Below are 19,920 nucleotides of genomic sequence, written 5' to 3'. Positions count from 1 at the left end.
TCTACCCGTCTTCCTCATTCACTCTTTTATGCTCCTGTCATCCCACCCTCTCTCCTGTCCTATTTCACCAACTCTCAATTCTTTGCTAAACTGTCCTTTCTCCTATTCTCTCTCAAATACTCTCTAAATATGACGCTCTCCCGCTGGTTCCCCTTTCTCCCACTTCTCTCTTCCTTGCTCCGTCCATGTCCTCCTCTCTCTCTGTCCCTCTCTCTTTCTGGCACGTTTCAGGTGGTCACTCGCGCAGCAACAGTGGCACTTCAGAGTCCAGCATCCCCAACATGGCCCGCTCCCTTCTGCTGGTGGATCAGCTCATCGACCTCTAGGGGGTGGGAGAGAGAGGTCGAAGGGGCAGCTTGCAGTCGTAACATGATGGGGAGAGGGGGCAGCAGAGGCACTTATGTAGCACCTTGCAAGGTGAAATGGAGGAGTTTTAGTGTGGACTAGAGAATACTTTCTCTGGTGTGCCTCCGTGCCCCCGCCTCCATCTCTTGCTTTCTTGATACGCTGGTTTCAAACCATTCATCCTGGCCGTTGGCATTCCCATGTTGGTAACAACATGGCATTAACTCCTCGTCCTGACAGACTGTCTGCTTCTGTCTTGGCTGCACTGTGGTCTTTATCACGCTGTCATCCATCTGTCAACATTCCTCTTTGTCCTGCCTTGCGGTTTCAACCCCACGCTATTCACATACTGCCTGGCTTGCCCATAACCCCATTGGCTTTGCTGTTTTACAATGTTTGATCAGGGTTTATGCAAACGTGTGTTTCCCAGGTCTGACCATGTAACACAGCAGTACAGTACTTCTATCTCTCCTAGCTATCTGTATGCACTCTTCTTGTAGCAGCTATGACCATGTCTAGTCATTAGAGCAAAGCAGGCCTTTAGGAAAGAAGACTGAACTATCACGAGCTGCTTGCATGGGCCATACAGATGAGACCAATGAGCTGTCAGTCCTTAGGCTCCTGCTGTGTTTTTAACTTTTCTCAAACTGCTGTGGTTCACCGGTGCCCCCTGGGAATGTTTGGCTGTCTGTTGCAAATGGTCGAAGATGTCTGTCATTCTGAGGTCAAAAGCGCTTCTACAACATGCCCTGTTATGGTGGACATCTACAGTCTGTGTCTAGCTACCCCAAAACTGCCTCTGATTGGTCTTCTACAACAACATCTCCTTGACTGCACAACCATGTTTATCTTGGCTGTGCTTTATGGAAGAGATTATTATTTATTTATTTAAATGTATCTGAACATTCCCTGGGATTATTGTTCCCGTGTTGTGCATTTCCTGGAGTTTACGGTCATATTGAGCTGGTGCATTTTTCCTCTTACTATACCTCTAAGTATAATAATTATCTGGAAAGGTTGACTCATTCGTGGTATTATTCTAAATGTGTGTAATTCATTTGAATGCCCTAGTCTTCTTGGTCATACTGTACATTAAGACGGGTGCTCAAGACATTTCTCTCTTGGGCAGAATGCATGCTAACCAGTTATTGATCATGTGTATTCCAATAAGAGCTTTATCGTGGCTTTTCTGTTTGATTTGGGTTTCTGTCCTCGGCCCATTGGCAAGGCTAACAGATCTACTTTTCCCAGAATGTGAGAGAGAAATGAGTCCCATATTGAGCATGGATACAGCTGAACAGTGCAATGGTTGTGTATCTCATTGGTTGTTTAGTGAGGGTCAGCTGATCTTTACCAGTGAGCCAGCAGAGTGAGAAGTAGGGTCAGCTGATCTTTACCAGTGAGCCAGCAGAGTGAGTTGTAGGGTCAGCTGATCTTTACCAGTGAGCCAGGAGAGTGAGCTGATCTTTACCAGTGAGCTAGGAGAGTGAGAAGTAGGGTCAGCTGATCTTTACCAGTGAGCCAGGAGAGTGAGAAGTAGGGTCGGGTCAGTTGATCTTTACCAGTGAGCCAGGAGAGTGAGAAGTAGGGTCAGCTGATCTTTACTAGTGAGCCAGGAGAGTGAGAAGTAGGTGCAGCTGAGCTTGGGTTTTGTCTGCTTGTGTTGTGCTGGTGTTGTCCTACAACCAATCACAGTTTCTCTTTTTGTTCCATGTGTCTCTGTTGCACATTTCATCCTCATCATTAATCTCCCTTCTTTCCAATCTACTCATCCATACTACACAAAAACACATATACACCTTGATGTTGCTTGTGTATAGTGTAATGATCTGGACAAATATCCATAACCAACTCGTATGTATATAGAACCACTTTCCTCATTCTCCCATTGTAAAGAAGTAGTTAAAGTATAATGAACAAGAATAGAAACGCAACATGCAACAATTTCAATGATTTACAGTTCATATAAGGAATTGGGTAAATTTTAATAAATCCATCCACTCTATGGACTTCAAATGACTGGGTAGGGGTGCACCCACTGGGGAGCCAGGCCAAGCCAATCAGAATGAGTTTTCCCCCACAAAAAGGGCTTTATTCCAGACAGAAATACTCTGCAGGTATAGAGCTTCTTGATATGCCTCACCTGTCAGGTGGATGAATTGTCTTGGCAAAGGAAAAAGGTTTACGAACAGGGATGTAAACAAATTTGTGTACAAAAGTTTAAAGTAATACTCTTTTTGTGCACATTGAAAATTTGGGGATATTTTATTTCAGCTCATGAAACATGGGACCAACACTTTACATGTTGCGTTTTATATTTTTTATCAGTATACATTTTAAAGTGCTTCATATTTAAAGACCTATCATAATATGAATAAATGTGACAGTGCTATAGAATGAATGAATGTATGAAGTGAGTATCAATATGAAATATGTACATATTATAGGTAAATGAAAAAAAGTTTATTTCCGTGTATTCTTTATGGGGCTGTATTTAAGAGTGCAAAGATATTGTGTCCCTCCTATTTGTCCAAAGTATTTTTGTCTATCCTTGGTCTTGTGGGAGACTATTTCAGCATAGGGAAGCCACTAGCCCCATAGTTGTAGCGATCTTAATTTGGTGGTGTTCTGAGAACAGCTCTGTGCTTGTGACTTGCCTTATTGGGGTATTATCTTAAACCTTCATCCTTGGTTTTCCCATAGTTTTTCCTGGTTTGATTTTCTTCCTCTGAGCTGTAGTTTATTTAACAACAGAGTCCCCTCCCTCTGAAAACAGGGCTTATGACAGATCAGGTCTTCCTGGTATCTCTGTCCTTTCCTCCTCCTCTACTGTTAACCCCTAAATGCATCAAACAAGCTAAGCTATATCACCTACCTACTTACACGTTACAATGGAGTCTCATTTGTTGGAAACAGAACCAAAATGTGTCTTACTCTTGACACCTCTTCATCATCCTCCCAGCCAGCATAATCAGGTGATATAATTTACTACATTGTACCCGCACTTGATTTACCTGAGGAATATTCAAATGAGATAATACAATGTTTCAGAAACTAAACTGAAATGCAACCCATCTAAGAACTCAACTACACAAAATGCATTTATTCAATTTCAAAAAGTATTGTTTCCATACTTGGAAAATAGACAAAGCAAAAATATACATTTCCATTTGAGGTGTTACTGCTAGTATCGCATTACTTTAAGTTGAAGTTAATTTCATTTTTTTTAAACTTTGAAGTAAAAATGTGTTTTACCCCTCTCCAAACCATATATTGTTCAGTAAGTAGAAATTGGGCTGTGGCTTTTCAAGAGTGTCTGGAGAATCAGTAAAACTACTCTTATTTTGTTTTTCTCCGATCTACTTGTTGTACAGTCTTTTGCAGGTTTAGGTGTGGCTAACCTATGCAATTCTACAGTAGTGCTCATATTGTCCTTAGACACCACAGTGCTGTATTCAGTAGAGGTCTAGCCTTGCCAGTAGAATTTGACTTGTGTTGCTGTGAAACTGATGTCCCTAGTGTGTTTGCTGGGGCAAATATATGAACACTGTTGTACTGCGCAAACAGCAGTTGTCCATATGTGAAAGCACAGAGCTATTATCTAGCGTATACCTTATATTTTTATGAAAATAGAAAAATATTCAAAAAGAAAGGGACATTAAATAAACATCTGAATGGAACTCTAGTCTCCTTGGTGTATTTTTCAATTCATCAGTAGGAAATTAAGTTCAATATATGGTGGTGTTATGAGAATTGAAAGAGCAAGTATAGGTGGATAACACATCAGTCTTTTGCGTAGTCACACACCCACATAATTCACTTCCCTAAAAATGTCAAGGCTCACAGTTCAGACAGAAAACACAATCTGCTGTCAGTTTGCCAGTTTATGAATGCATTAATAGCTTTCGGAAGCCTTTTTTCCTCCTTTCGCCCTATCATAAACACAGTATCTCAGTACAGTATGGAAATGCTCACTCATCCTATTATGCCTTGGTGCTAGACTGAGCACCTAACACACACTGCACTCTTACATGGGGTTTGAGTACTCTCACACACCTAACTTCTTGCCTTTCAATCCACTGGAAGGTTGAGTATCTTAGAGCTACAGTTCCACCTCTTCTCTTCCTCACACCCTGCCCAACTCTTTGCCCTCTGGCTGACTCTGAACTGTGCCCTAAATGGCTGCCACTAACCCTCTCCCCCTGGAGCTGCCGGCTAACTCCTGCTACCTGCACTACCAAGGTAAGACTGCCCCTGTTTCTGTCGCTCTCTGTCTGTCTGCTCCTGTCAATCTCACTCTCTGCTGGGACTCCAGTGAGTCCTCTCACTCTACCTTGTTTCCACGGGTCCATTTGCTCCTTATCAGGTCCCTATATCTTTCTATAACTTACCAATAAAATAACCTAAATCTTCCAGTAATTACTCTTTGTAGTGGTGCGTGGAATTGTTTTGGTGAGGGGTTGTCTGCTTAGAGGATGTTGGAGATCTCCTGAAAAACAAGTGGAAACAATGTATTTTTTTGTTGTAGTGATAGCGCTGAATAGTCAGTCGTCTGTCGCGTTGTGTTCATTGTGTTGTACAGAGTAGATCATGTCTGTCGCGTTGTGTTCATTGTGTTGTACAGAGTAGATCATGTTGTGTTTTTGGAGTCGTGCTGTGCTGGCTTGCTGCTGTTGGACCATTGTGCTGTTGTTGCTGTTTCCATGGTGTTTACTTGTTTGTAGTAGAACTGTTTACGTGTCATCTTTGGGAGTGGCCTATTGATGCTCTGTTAGACCAAAGGACTACAGACTGTGTAGTTCAAAGCTGAGAGAGGGTTTTCAATGTAAACTAAGTAGGAGTCTTAACCACCAGTCATCTTGTCTCAGTGTACACATCTTAAAGGGCAACTCCACCACTAACATCATTGTCATTAACTCCAGCACTATACTATTGTCTACATATGTGGAGACGGTACATTTCTATATTTTGTAGAAAAGAAATATCTCGTTTAAAAGTTCTACCTGATTTGTGGTGACGTGGAAAGTCAGAAAATACTCTCCTGGTGAGAAAATGGCAGGTTTTTCTACTTTTAATCCTGCCCTGTGATGTCACAGATCATAGAAACGTGCCGTTTCCCCATAATGTAGACACTGGTATGGTGCTGGAGACAATGGATGAGGTTGAATAGTGGCAGAATTGTCCTTTTTAAGTCTCATCCTTTACTTTGTCTTCTCCCCTCTGCAGAGCTGAAAGGGGAGAGTAAAAGCCACGCTGTGCTAGACAAGGGGAGGTCAGAGATTGAGCTGCCTGAAGAAGGCCACAGAGCAGACCAGGGCTGTGTCCACTCCAGCGATGAGGAATTTGAGGAGGAAGACAAGAGAAAGGAGGAGCAATGCAGGAGGGCCAGTGAGAGTGATGAGGTGGGCCATGACTGCAGTGGTTCCAGACCTTTGCTGCTGGATTCAGATGAAGAGGAGGAGCACCGGTCTGAATTACACCTCCCACCCTCCCAGCCACGCCTATCACACCCACAACTCTCCACTCCCTCCCACCAACCTACCCCAGGCCCACATGTCCCATGCCAGAATAATTCCCAACAGATGCCCCAGAAAGCCAGGGGGGGTGAGGTTGTCCCTGATGTCTTCTCCAAAGCCCCCTTCAAGGTTGGACAGGAAGAGGCAGGCGATGTGTTCGCAAATGCCCCGTTCCCACGTCCCCTTGTTGTGACTCAACAGCATCCAGATGTCTTCCTGCAGGCCCCCTTTGTGAAGCCCAAGACCCTCCACCCTCACCCAGCTGTACTTTACCCTGTGGCCTCTGAAACAGCCCTCTTGAGCCAGGTGGCCCCGCAGCCTTTCCGCCCACAGGCCCTGGCCAAGTACTCCCGACACTTTCAAGGCCCATTGCCTCAGCAGCCTGTGACAGCTCAGAGGGTGTTGTCCAGCGTGAGCAGGCAGACTGCTGTGAGCTCAGTACCCGTGGGACCCTTACACTCCTGGACTTCAGAGGTGAGTGCAGTAGACCCCTTTGTCTCTGCGCCCTTTCACCTCAAGGCCCCGCAAGAGAAGCCCTGAAAGCTCCCATCCTTCCCTACAAAGCAGGGGAGCCAGCATTGGAGGCCACACCTGTGCACACTACACTAAAGCATACACACTGCATGCTGTCACCAGCACCGGGGCTGGGCTGCAGGGTGGCATAGAACTCTTATGATCTTATCCTTTACCAACTCGGAAAGGTCTTGAAATTGCGCACGGTCATCATTGCACTTTTTTGCTGCATTAGAATAGAGGTTCCAGTCAGTCTCAATTATCCCTGTTCTGGTAGCTGTCATATCCTTTGGTATGCACAGAGGATATGGCAGTTTTTTTTTCTGCCTACCTCAGTTTGTCCATTGCTCAATTTAGAGAGCTTCTTGACGGGGGCCAGTGTTGGAGATTTAGAATCAGACAGGACACACACACACACATCCCCGTTCTAGGGTTAACCGCTTAATGAAATTTGACCCTCTGCCCCTTCACTCAGTTCATTATCCATTGCTCTGTAAGGTCCAATAAGTATTCCCATGACAGCCCTGATCTCTGTGTGATGATGTCACTACTCATCCAGGGGTTATCCTCTCACAGGGGCCCGAGAAAGGCCTCCTGTATTGGTTCCTCTACATGTCTTATATACTTCTGTTTGTTTTGGAAGTTATCTGATGACCATTTTAGCCTATTTAGTGGTGTATACTTTATACGAAGTAGGTTAATGTACATCTGGTGGTGCTGTCATTTTTATCATTTATAATATTAATCCGATGCTGGATTATGTTGCACATGTCAAACTATAATGCATTATGAGTTGACATTTTAGCCTTTGTTTTGATCCAATCCTTTTCACTTGTGTTTATGGTCACCTGACTCAGTGCTGCTAAAGTCAGCCTAAGGCATCTGTCACTTACTGTACATGCAGGGGATATAGTACAGCGCATACCTTACTGAGGCCAAAGGTCAGAGTTTCACCTTAAACCTGTCATCACTGGTGGGTGCCTCTGCTGTATGTAATTTGGTGTTAGTTGACTTTAATTTTGAATTGAGGTTGTTAATGTTGTAGCAGAGACGCCTTATAGAAGTCCTCAAATCTCACGACCAGCACTGTCGGCAAAGTCCCAGTCAGCACCTCCACTACACTCCGTCAGCATCTATTGTTAATGCTATGTAACTCTATGCACTCACATTCCACACCTGCTCATTCAATCATTTTCTTAAATAGCAAGCCTACATTCTACCTGCACTCGATTCAATAAGATTTGGAAACCTTTACAATCAGCAACCAATTCAACATTTACAAATCAGCACCCCATGTCAGAACATATCAGAATAACTAAAACCCTTGTGAAGCACCTCAAGCAAAACACACAACTTTCACCTGTCAGACACACACTTCCCTACACATGCTCAAAAGACACAATTCCAAGTAAAGGGTCAACACATGGTTTCTTCATAAACCCAGAAGCTTTCGCACTTCTACACCAGATTTTGCATTCCTTTTTTTATAGCCATATGAAATGCTGATATGGTATTCTGCTGACTATTGTAGAGTCTTGAAGCACTTTTCAATGTTTGCGATCCATTACATGACTTAGTGATGGTGTGGACCAATAGACTTTCTCAGCTACTTGATCCAAAGTAAGAATCCCCGTCTTAAAAGGAGAAATTATTCTGATTTGCTTTTTGTCATTCGTGATTACTCTTTGTATAACATGTTAATTCATCTGCCGTGCAAATGAAGACTGAACACCATCAGCAGCAATGATAATGTACTCTACAATTACATGTGTTGAGGTGACACAGCTTTCTGAAGTTGTTGAAATTGTTTTTTTGTGTAGGTCCTTTCCTGGAAAACTTAAAAGCAGCATTTTTGTTTGATTTGTCTGACTGTAATATGTTGTCGTAAAGTGTGGTGGCTGATTCAACAGCAAGCCTCACCTGCTGAACCCTAAAGGCACCCATATCAAAATACTTGAGTCATGCAAAGCTTGCCATTCAACACCATATCTTGTATGTCCTTGTGTAAAGATGAAGATAAATAAATGTATGCAAAACAAGTAAATCTCAGTTGTAATTTGTTGCATTTGTGTATCATGAGACGCACCCATATGCAATGTATGTTATAAGATTAGCGTTCTCTACCTTGTGGTTATAGGTATGTATTACACTGAACTAAAATAAATGCAACATGTAAAGTGTTGGTCCCATGTTTGATGAACTGACATTAAAGATCCCAGAAATCTTCCATACACAAACTTACTTTGCTCAAATTGTGGGAATTTTTTTTATCCTTTGCCAAGATAATCCATCCACCTGACAGGTGTGGCGTGTCAAGAAGCTGATTAAACAGCATGATCATTACACAATTGCACCTTGAGCTGGGGACAATAAAAGGCCATTAAAATGTGCAGTTTTGTCACAACACAATCCCACAGATGTTTCAAGTATGCTAACTGCAGGAATGTCCACCAGAGCTGTTGCTAGAGAATTTAATGTTAATGTATCTAGCATAAGCCGCCCCCAACGTTGTTTTAGAAAATTTGGCAGTACATCCAACCAACCTCAAAATCGCAGACCATATGTAACGACACCAGCCCAGGATCTCCACATCTGGATTCTACACCTGCAGGATCATCTCAGATCAGCCACCCGGACAGCTTATGAAACTGGGTTTGCACAACAGAATCATTTGTGCTGAAATTGTCTCAGGGAAGCTCGTCATCCGCACCAGGGTCTTGACCTGACTGCAGTTTGGCGTCGCAACCAACTTCAGTGGGAAAATGCTCACCTTCGATGGCCACTGGCACTCTGGAGAAGTGTGCTCTTCACGGAGGAATCCCGGTTTCAACTGTACCAGGCAGATGAGGTCGCGGCATAAGCTTCGGACAACGATCACAATTGCATTTTACTGATGGCGATTTGAATGCACAGATACCGTGACGAGATCCTGAGGCCCATTGTCGTGCCATTCATCTGCCATCACCTCATGTTTCAGCATGATAATGCACGGCCCCCTGTCTCAAGGATCTGTACACAATTCCTGGAAGCTGAAAGTGTCCCAGTTCTTCCATGCCCTGCATACTCAGAAATGTCACCCATTGAGCATGTTTTGGATACTCTGGATCAACGTGTACGACAGCATGTTCCAGTTCCGGATAATATCCAGCAACTTCGCACAGCCATTGAAGAAGAGTGGGACAACATTCCACATGCTATGTTCAACAGCCTGATCAACTACGTGAAGGAGCTGTCGTGCTGCATGAGGCAAATGGTGGTCACACCAGATACTGACTGGTTTTCTGATCCAAGCCACTAACTTTTTTTTTAAGGTATCTGTGACCAACATATTTATGTCTGTATTCTCAGTCATGTGAAATCCATAGATTAAGGATTAATGTATTTATTTCAATTGACTAATTCCCTTGTGAACTATCATCACAATCTTAGAAGTTGTTGCATGTTGCATTTCTATTTTTGTTCACTATACAGGAACCATCTTTTTGGTTCCTACACAAAATGTGGTTCCAGGGAAATAATACAAGGACGGTTTCTTCCTTGGAGTTTACAGGAAATTGCGTATAAGCATCACAAACATGGCGACTTACAGGCAGGTCGGGAGGTTGTTGGGTATTTCTGGAAGAATTTCAAGTCCGTAAGTTGTGCTCTGTTGAACACTGACTGAGGACGTCTTTAAAGCTGTAGTAATGAATGTTTTCACCTTTTCCTCTCACTAAGTGTTCGTCAACTAATTAGTTAGCGGCTAACCTTTAGCTAGCTCTGTTTCATAAGATAAGGTCTGACGCAGTTTAGGAGTAGCGAGGTAACGTGATTATTGTAGCTCAATTTCCAGTAAAAAGTTATTATAGTTGCAATATGATTGAACTGTTTTTTATAAAACATTTAATTTGTAGCTAGCAAACTAGCTAGTTGCTCAGCTTGCCTCATTGGTGAAAAATACAACCCCACAGAGCTCAGCAAGCACAATAATATCCATACTTGCATAATTAATACGGGTGCGTTTGATCAGAGGAATATTTTCATACTGGATTTTTTTTAAATAAATTGCTGCCCAGGTCTCCAACTAATTAAATTGTTAATTGTCAGCATGCTGTGTTCCAATAGTGTTGCATCATGTGACATCATATTGTCAAATCAAGCGTGATGTGACTGGTTCTGTTTTTATTTGGTCTGGTTGATCGCGGTGATCAATTTACCCTATTCTTATTCTAAATTGATCAAAATGTTTTTTCTTTAGGCTTGCTGTGCGTGCATATCAGTTTGCTGGACTGCATTGGACTCCACACAATATTGGTGTTACCAGGAGATGGTCACTGCCACCATTTTCAGTTGTATCTGGTAGGCATGAAAACCCTGTACAGTGTATAGAAATGTCTTCGGGAGCTATCTAAAATGTGTTTTAGCACCACAATTGCTCAAATTACTTTGACACTATGCCCCTCTTTCCAGCAAGGACCATGTTTATTCAGACCCAGGACACTCCCAACCCAAACAGCTTGAAATTTCTGCCTGGTCGCATGGTCCTTGAACAAGGAACGATGGATTTTACTGCACCCCGTGAAGCCTATTGCTCCCCCCTCGCAAGGTTAATGACTTAGGCTACTGAAACCATGCCTACCAATATTGAAAATAACATTTAAACAATTAAAAGAACAAGCAGTCTGAGACATCTTGTTACAGCCCTAACTTATCTTGGGCAACATTGTAATACGTATTATTTCTTCAGGCAGCTATTTAGAATCGATGGTGTCAAGGGTGTCTTTTTGGGTCCTGACTTCATAACCATAACCAAGGTAATATTACCAGTCATTTACATGTATATTTTAAAATGTCTGAATCATGGGTAGAAATGATGAGAATTGCTCTGTTTCTGGCTTCTTATTCAGACAGATGTAGATCTGGAATGGAAGTTAATCAAACCTGATGTGTTTGCTGCCATTATGGACTTCTTCACATCTGGACTCCCTGTTGTCAATGAGGAGGACACCCCTCGTGCAGATACAGGTATGGAACAGACAAACACTTTATAAGGCAGTACAATACCGCCACCTTACATAGGATAGGCGATAGATGCACACACACAAAAATGACTGTACTGAGTTATATTGTATGCAACAAAGAAAGGGGTGAAATTATACTTTTGTTTGTTTAAAAAAATGTATTCTTGACAAGGTAGGGGTCAATTATTGACACCTCTGTTTTCAATACCTTGTGGTGTATAATCTGGAGTCCAGAAGCAGAACTTGCAGTTGAACAAAATACATCTGGTGTTATTCCATTTTGTTTTACAAATCTAAACTTTAGGAGAAGTGGAATAAAAATCAAGAGCAACATTCTTTCTCCCTTGCAAGTCTGCTACTGCCATGCCAAAAACAAGTTCCTTAGCCCCACACAAGTGTGTTAAATCTGCTCATTAAAAGCTCTGGTGGGGGCCTGGGTGCGGCCCAGTTGCAGAGAGTGGCGCTCTCCACTGCCGTGGGGCTGAACTTTGTGACAGCTGTTTCTCATGCGCTTTGTTGCGGTTGCTATCTGTGATCCTGAAAATAGTTTCTTCAGAATAGGCACATTCTCGCGCTCACGGGTTAACATGACATTCTTCATATAGTTACATAAAACTCTGGCCCGATGAACTTGGCCTTCTCAGTTTTCAACCATTAGTTTAGTTCATATAAATACAACAATTGAATGGGTTTCTTTCGGAGTGTTCAATGACATTCTTATGCTCACTGAGCGTATCTTATCATCTCTTCCTCTGAACATCTCTTTTACATGTCCCATCTTCCACATATGACATGGGACTTTGTATTTGTGCAACATCTCCAACCTTGAATGTGACCTCGTTGGTTAACCTCTCCACACTTGTTCCTCATGTGCCTGTCTGCAGGATTGTCTTTCCCACTGCAGTCTCCATTTTTCTGGAAGTGTCAGACTTTTAGGATTTCATCCACTCTGTTAGCAATGAATGGTTTCCATTGTTTGACTGTGGTGTTGATCCAATGGAGTGTTATCATTGAGTTTGTCCAGTCGTGAACTTGTACATCACTCATCTTCAAGTTGCTCTTTAGATGGTTTCCTAATCTTGCTACAATTTGATGGTTTCCTAATATTGCTCCTATTGCTGCTTCTGGAAGTTCTAGTCTGGGTAGAGTTTTCAATGGAGAACTATTGTCTTGGCTGTGATTAGACCTGTAGTGCATTCTCCTTCTGCATTTGCTGTGTGCATGTACCTAGTGGATAAATCTTGTGTAAGCTCTTCATCCCATGATAGGCCCTGTTTCCACATTTCTTGGAATGGACACTTGATCCTAATGCTGACTGTGGATACAATCTGATTGAATATTCAAGCAGCTGATTGAAGTAGTCCTCGTTTTGTGATGATCTTGTCTTTCAGGAATTCAATCAAATCTGTCCTTTCAAACAGTCATCAGTGTCTGATCTCTATGTTAATCCTAGTAAGCAACTTTTTACGGAGTTTGACTTTCCACTTCAACATGTTCTGTTACATTCTCTTTTGTCCATTCACTTTGCAGCTCATTTAACTTTGTTTTCCATTTACATAGGTTCATGCTTGCGCTGTCCATGATCTCTTTAGCCTTCGTGGTTAGATCAGAGGCTGTTCCTTTGTCCTCTGTGCCGCAAATAAGGTTGTCAACATACAAGTATTCCCTCAGTGCAGTTACCACTCCTGGATAGACCCCTGTCATACTTGTTCAGATGTTGTTTGATCGTGGCTGCTGAAAGGAATGGGCATGCGGATGCTCCAAACGGAACTCTCGTCTTTCTCAGTGTACATCATGATTTCTTCATTTGTCATTGGGATGTCACTTTTCCATAAGAACCTCAAAATACTTCTGTCCATTTCGTTTAGAGAGATTTGCAAAAATGCTTTCGTGATGTCTGCCATTAGCTCCATTCTGTGCTGCCTGAACTTAATCAGAATACTCAACAAGTAATGGTTTAGATGTGGTCCTGTTAGTAAGCAGTCATTTAACAAACTACTAATATATACATATTTTTTACCTTTATTTAACTAGGCAAGTCAGTTAAGAACAAATTCTTATTTTCAATGACGGCCTTGGAACAGTGGGTTAACTGCCTTGTTCAGGAGCAGAACGACAGATTTTTACCTTGTCAGCTCGGGGATTCAATCTAGAGTCCAACGCTCTAACCACTAGGCTACCTGCTGCCCCACTATATCTCTCATGCGAGGATGCATCAACCACTACTCTGAGCTTGATAGTTGTCCTCTCCTTGATCACTGTGATCCGGTAAGTAGTATACAGTGATCATTCAGATAAACCTAAGCACCTGCTCAACAATACCGTGGCTAAGATTGATACAGTGCCTTCAGAAAATATTAATTCAGTCACCCCTTGACTTTTTACACATTTTGCTGTGTTGCAGCCTGAATTCAAAATAGATTCAATAAATTAAAAAAATCTCACCCATCTACACACAATATCCCACAATGACAGTGAAAACATGTCTTATAGAAATTTGATGAAATACAGAAATCCAATTTACATAACTATTCACACACTTGATTCAATACATGTTACAATCACCTTTGGCAGCGATTTACAGCTGTGATTCTTTTGGGGTGAGTTAAGAGCTTTGCACACCTGGATTGTACAATATTTGCATTGATTGCCATAAATGTTTAAGTCTTGCCATAGAATTTCAAGACGATTTTTAAGTAAACTATAATTAGGCAACTCAGGAACATTCAATATAGTCTTGGTAAGGTAACCCCATTTAGTCGATAGGCTGTTGGTCGATAGGTTTATTTAGTCGAGCAGTAGCAAAAACACCCTTCTGATTCGCGCCTGTCTGAGTGGACTAATCCATATTGGAGGCTGGCACAGGCCATCGCTCTAAGGCGTGCAACTGAAATTGTATATGGTTATTACATAAGAACAATGGTGCAACACTAATAAAACAATGTTCTCCTGTGTTGGATAGTGGTCACTGTCCGTGGTTCTGAAACGCATCAGTGCGCTGTTGAACTGGCACCTTTTCCTAGACCATGTTGCTATGCGTTAACCAGCATATTGGTGTTGAGAAAAATGCGGTGAGGCAGCAGCGGAGTTAGGAGACGAGAAAACAGCCCTTGCTTTAATTGTCTAAGAAAAGTGAGGAGAGAGGATACCCAACTTAATTAGGTGTATAATCAATAGCCTAACTGTTAAATGTGCCTGGTTTTATAAATGACTGTACCAGTCAAAAAATAGTGAATACTGCAAAACCCATTGCATTATTCACGACTTTGTTCAAGCTATCCATGGGAGTTTCATTTTCAGCGTTCCAGTCAATGTTTGTTCCTTTGCAATGAATTGTTCCATACATTCCTCTAAGATACTCCCATTAGGGTTTTCCTCTCCCAGTACCTGATCAATTCTGTTCAACAGCCTTGTTGCCGTCCTTGTCGTTTTTGATTCTGTTTCAATCGTGCAAGTTCCCTCATTGTTTCTCCTGGTCAACTCCACGTTTCCAATATAATTCTCTGTATCAATTTTTCTTGTCATTTTCTTTGAGGAAACCTTCCCTCGTGGGTTTTGGCATCAACTTGTGGCGTATAATCAGGAGTCCCGAAGTATTACTTGCAGTTTAAAATAAAAAAATAAAATAAATAAATCAGGTTTTATGCCCTATTGTTTTTCAAATCAAATCAAATGTATTTATATAGCCCTTCGTACATCAGCTGATATCTCAAAGTGCTGTACAGAAACCCAGCCTAAAACCCCAAACAGCAAGCAATGCAGGTGTAGAAGCACGGTGGCTAGGAAAAACTCCCTAGAAAGGCACCAGGCTATGTGGGGTGGCCAGTCCTATTCTGGCTGTGCCGGGTGGAGATTATAACAGAACATGGCCAAGATGTTCAAATGTTCATAAATGACCAGCATGGTCGAATAATAACAAGGCAGAACAGTTGAAACTGGAGCAGCAGCATGGCCAGGTGGACTGGGGACTGCAAGGAGTCATCATGTCAGGTAGTCCTGGGGCACGGTCCTAGGGCTCAGGTCCTCCGAGAGAGAAAGAAAGGAGAGAATTAGAGAACGCACACTTAGATTCACACAGGACACCGAATTAGGACAGGAGGGGTACTCCAGATATAACAAACTGACCCTAGCCCCCCGACACAAACTACTGCAGCATAAATACTGGAGGCTGGGACAGGAGACACTGTGGCCCCATCCGAGGACACCCCCGGACAGGGCCAAACAGGAAGGATATAACCCCACCCACTATATATATACACAGCCCCCACACCACTAGAGGGATATCTTCAACCACCAACTTACCATCCTGAGACAAGACAAATCTTAACTTTAGGGGAAGTGGACCAATAATCAAAATTAAAATGCCATTCTTTTGCCCTTGCAGGTCTGCTCCTGCCAGGACAAACAAATTTGGCATGGCACCTGTAGCCCAGCACAAGTGTATTGAAATTGATCATTAAAAGCTTTGCTTTGGTGGGGGGCTCGGAGCAGTTCAGAGTGGCGCTGAACTCTGAGCGGTTTCTCCTGCACTTGCTTGCAGTCACACTCCGTGGTCCTGAAAATGTATTATTAGGATTAGGCATCTTTGGCTTGGGGGCTAACATGACATTCTTCATAAAGTTAACACCTCACCAACGAGAATAACCGCACTGAACATTTTCTTTTTTTAGATGTAGGAACTGGAGAACTCATAGGGAGTGATTTTAGACCATTCCTCTACACTGAATCCTTCCAGATTCTTGATATCCTGTGCATAAGAACTGCCCTCTTCGATGCAAACCACATGTTTTAAAGTCCGGAGATTGCCATTGTAAGATGTAGATTTTTTTGGTGGAGGGGCCAATTACCATTTCTTTGTGGATTTTGATGTTTGCTTGATCTTGCTGGATGATCCAAGTTTCCACATCCTGGCAAAGGTGGCCGCTGGGTAGAGTTCACGATGCCGTTGACCTTAACAAGGGATCAGGACCAGCGGACGCAAAATAGCCCCATAACATAAGATCCACCACCATATTTTACAGTAGTTGTGGGGTTATTTTCTGCTCCTGCATTATTATTTTGATGCGTAACCCACCACTGGTGTGCGTGGCCAAAGAGCTCTATTTTCATGTCATCTGACCAAAGCACTAGTTCCAATCCAAGTGCAGTTTAGCAAACTCCAGGCATTTACATTTGTTGGATGACATGAAAATAGAGCTCTTTGGTGGGTTTGACGTTGAAATGGGTGGCATATCAATCTACCATTTTCAACCCGTATACGAATTACAGGCTGTGAATGGAAAGGCCTACCTATTATATTAAAGATGGTTGCATTTATTTCCTGTGTTAAATGTTAAGTAATGTAAGCATATTTTTGTGTGAACTGTTCCTTTTGTCTTTACAGCACCATCAGATGATGATGATGAGGTGATTGCTATGATCAAAGAGCTTCTGGACACCCGAATCAGGTATCATTACTGTAGTTATACATAGCCTTTAGCTGATATCTCCCTCCCTGTTATCAGAAGTGTCTCTGCTCAATGCAGTATCTGTATGTATTAAATTCTTAACTCATGTGGCTTCCCCCAGGCCAACAGTGCAGGAAGATGGTGGAGATGTCCTGTATTGTGGCTTTGAGGATGGCATTGTAAAGCTGAAGCTGCAGGGCTCCTGCACCAGTTGCCCCAGCTCCATGGTCACTCTGAAGAGTGGCATCCAGAATATGTTGCAGTTCTATGTCCCTGAAGTGGAAGGGGTGGAGCAGGTTTGTACCCTGTACAAAAGAACGAGCAGAATTTATGGTTGCCTGTAGGTCTAGTTCTCGATTTCACAAGACGAACCTAACGTGTCATGTACTTTTCCAGGTGAAGGATGAGCAAGAGGAGGTTGCCCAAGGCTGAGTCCAATGGAAACTACTCAGACCCTATAGACATTCCTCTTACCCTATCCTCTCCTGCAGCCACTCCGGACTCCAGTATAGCTGATTAATCCGCATCGTAGAGGCTTGTCTAAAGCACAGCAGTGACGAAGGAAGAACTTCGCTGTTATTTTGAGAGATTTGTCATTGGACTTCATAAGTTCCCGGAGATTGTCAGCTGTCAACCTTTCTGGCTATGGGACTCGGTGTGTAAGAGAGGACCCCGCCTTGTCTGAAGTAGTGTCCTTGTCCTGCTGTTTTTTTTTTTTTTTGAAGGATTCCAGGCTGATGGAGTCCACAAACTTTTGTCTGACAATGTATTTATTGCAGTATCTCATATTATCACACCATATAACTCAGTAAGTATTGGTTATTAAAAAAACAACTCCATCTATATACAACACAAATGTGCAGTCTGTATAATGTAAATAAAGTACATTGAATTAAGTGTATGAAATTATTTTATAGAATTCCCTGAATATTGGCTACCAAACCCTTTGTCAATCTGACGGGAAAAAGTGCACATGTTGCACGGATAGAGGATACTCCTTTTGCCATTATGGTCTGGAGGAAAGCTTGAGTTTGCATTGCTTTCTAAGTCTGTTACTATTATCGTACATTTAAATAAGTGATTAAAGACATAATTTATACATTTCTGTGTCATTTTTTTTTTGTCCACAAACCCTCAGCTCTGTGCAGTCAACTATCTGCTAAGTAACTTTTTGGGGTGATCCAACCAAATTCACATAAAAATGTGATTATAGATTGGTCATTCTCTGAGTATGTTTACATGCACATTAATAATTTCATATTAAACTGATTATGGCAGTAGACAGATTATGGAAATAGTCATGTAAACACCTTACTCTGCTTATCTTAATCGGCATAAGGTCAGAAACAGCATATGCCTATTAAAACACTTGGTTTTCGGAGTACTTTAAAGAATTATCAGAATTGACCAAGAAAAATATATATTTTCTGTCTTTTGTCTCTGTTTCTCATGAATTTCATTAAATTCACAAAAAGCTGACTCTCACCAGAGAAAGCATCCGAGCGAGCGAAACAGCACCCCTCTTTCTCGGTATGTGTAGCTCATCTATCTGATGCTGTCTGGTCAAAAAGAGAATGACATTGTTGCCGCCGTAGCATTGAATGCAAGGCAAGCCAGCGAGCATTTGGCCTCAATTAAAAATATATATTAAAATAGGTAATTAGTGTTGAGCTAAACTGAGTGCGCTCTGCTGTGAATGGTCCTGTCTCATCAAAAAATACAAATTTTGAATTGTTGCATATTGTCATCCTCCTGTGGGCAGCTAGCTAGCTAAATAGTCCCTTTCATAAATTAGCCATGGATGGAGATAGGGGTTTAGACTTTTTTCTTAATTTTCCATACTGGCCAATAATTATAACGGCGATTCCAATCCTACTACCCTCCTGTACTTTGCTCCATCTTTCCCTCGATCCTGACTAGTTTCCCAGTCCCTGCCACTGAAAAACATCCCCACAGCATGATGCTGCCACCACCGTGCTTCACTGTAGGGATGGTGCCAGGTTTCCTCCAGATGTGACTCTTGGCATTCAGGCCAAAGTTTTCAACCTTGGTTTCATCAGAACAGAGAATCACAAGTAAGCCCATACCTCCCAAGCTGAGTTCTGGATAAGATCTGTGATCATCACCAAAGCTAAGATGAGTTGTCATTAGTGTAGTTCAACCACTGGGAACGGCTTTGATCACATAAATAAACTCTCTGAAAGGTATTGGATACTTATTCAACGTTATAAATTGTTCATATATGAAAGAATATTACCCCTATTGTTGAAAACATCATGAACAAAGTTAAAATTCCTCTCATACCAGTTAGGCTAGAACAATGACTTATTCCTTACAGTTATGTCTGAATTATTCCACAAAAGAGCTTTATCTGCGGAAAGGTTGTGCAGGAAACATATTTTCCAGGACATTAAAAGCTTGTTGGTGAAACCTAGCCAATTTAGCAGGTAATCTTTCAGGAATATAATTACATAAATTTCATTAAAAATGTAAGACCTCCAAATGTATTAAACACATTGTTTGGAATGAAATAGCAAATTGATTCTGTATTGACCAAACATATTTTCAACCAATTGATCTTGAAAGTGTTATTTGTCAACAAAATCCAACACTTCCAGACCTTCAGATCTTAGTTTTTTTAATTTTAGGAGAGAAATCCATATGTTGTCGAAGTGTTTTTTTAATGTATTCCTAAATATTTAACAGTCCTTTACAGGAATATTTTATATTTCTTTATCAGTCATATAAACATAAGATTTCACATTTAGAAATATTCAGTTTTAATCCAGACGCATTAGTGAATGCAGTGATAGCATTAAGGGCATGCGTGACCTGGTCTTTGTCTTTTTTTAAAAGAGTAGTATCGTGAGCCAGTTGGGATATTTTCATTTTTCTGTTAAAAAAAAAGTAAAAACCATGCAGATTTGCATTATTCAGAATATCTATAGGTAGAAGTTCCACTACCAAAATGACAAAATTGGGCATCCCTGTCAGACACTTCTGTTAATACTGAATCTTTTGGATGAATTAAGGTTAAGTATCACAGAACTATTTATATCTGTTAAACATGCGAATGACTTTGATAAAATGTTCACCGAA

General features: G+C 41.7%; 2 protein-coding genes across 16 annotated transcripts in view; both read left to right on the top strand.

Annotated features, from left to right (window-relative positions):
• The window catches only part of LOC118358332 (AP2-associated protein kinase 1-like), a 48,359-nt gene extending 39,815 nt beyond the window's left edge, over positions 1–8,544 (top strand). For 5 of the 13 annotated variants that reach the window (XM_035736032.2, XM_035736033.2, XM_035736028.2 and 2 more), the window contains one exon: positions 5,572–8,540. In XM_035736032.2, the coding sequence (XP_035591925.1) occupies positions 5,572–6,401 (830 nt within the window). In that variant the 3' untranslated portion in view covers positions 6,402–8,540. Of the gene's footprint in view, positions 1–231; positions 4,026–5,571 lie in introns of those variants that run through there. The other 8 variants (XM_035736024.2, XM_035736029.2, XM_035736023.2 and 5 more) reach the window with 6 other exon arrangements.
• Positions 8,545–9,867: 1,323 nt separating this feature from the next.
• Positions 9,868–17,922, top strand: nfu1 (NFU1 iron-sulfur cluster scaffold homolog (S. cerevisiae)). Of its 3 annotated transcripts, none has more exons than XM_035736020.1 (8): positions 9,868–10,008; positions 10,612–10,712; positions 10,824–10,959; positions 11,101–11,167; positions 11,261–11,378; positions 16,758–16,821; positions 16,943–17,117; positions 17,218–17,922. In XM_035736020.1, exons 1-8 carry the CDS (start codon positions 9,950–9,952, stop codon positions 17,251–17,253), a joined length of 756 nt encoding a protein of 251 aa, XP_035591913.1. In that variant the 5' UTR covers positions 9,868–9,949; the 3' UTR covers positions 17,254–17,922. The 3 variants fall into 3 exon arrangements, with proteins under 3 accessions (XP_035591913.1, XP_035591915.1, XP_035591914.1); XM_035736022.2 differs by lacking the exon at positions 9,868–10,008 and adding an exon at positions 10,054–10,176; XM_035736021.2 differs by lacking the exon at positions 9,868–10,008 and adding an exon at positions 10,222–10,369.
• The last annotated feature ends 1,998 nt before the right edge of the window (positions 17,923–19,920 follow it).

This window comes from Oncorhynchus keta, chromosome 25 (genome assembly GCF_023373465.1).
Source record: "Oncorhynchus keta strain PuntledgeMale-10-30-2019 chromosome 25, Oket_V2, whole genome shotgun sequence".
NCBI classification, from domain to species: Eukaryota; Metazoa; Chordata; class Actinopteri; order Salmoniformes; family Salmonidae; genus Oncorhynchus; species Oncorhynchus keta.
The sequence above is the reverse complement of the archived record's forward strand: the minus strand, read 5'-3'. Positions and strand labels throughout refer to the sequence as shown.

Bases quoted from the DNA above. Each gene is read 5' to 3' on its own strand.
- nfu1 (XM_035736020.1), top strand. From the start codon at position 9,950: ATGGCGACTTACAGGCAGGTCGGGAGGTTGTTGGGTATTTCTGGAAGA. The intron at 10,713-10,823 runs GTAGGCATGAAA...CCCTCTTTCCAG, and splicing joins ACCATTTTCAGTTGTATCTG to CAAGGACCATGTTTATTCAG. The intron at 16,822-16,942 runs GTATCATTACTG...GGCTTCCCCCAG, and splicing joins CTTCTGGACACCCGAATCAG to GCCAACAGTGCAGGAAGATG.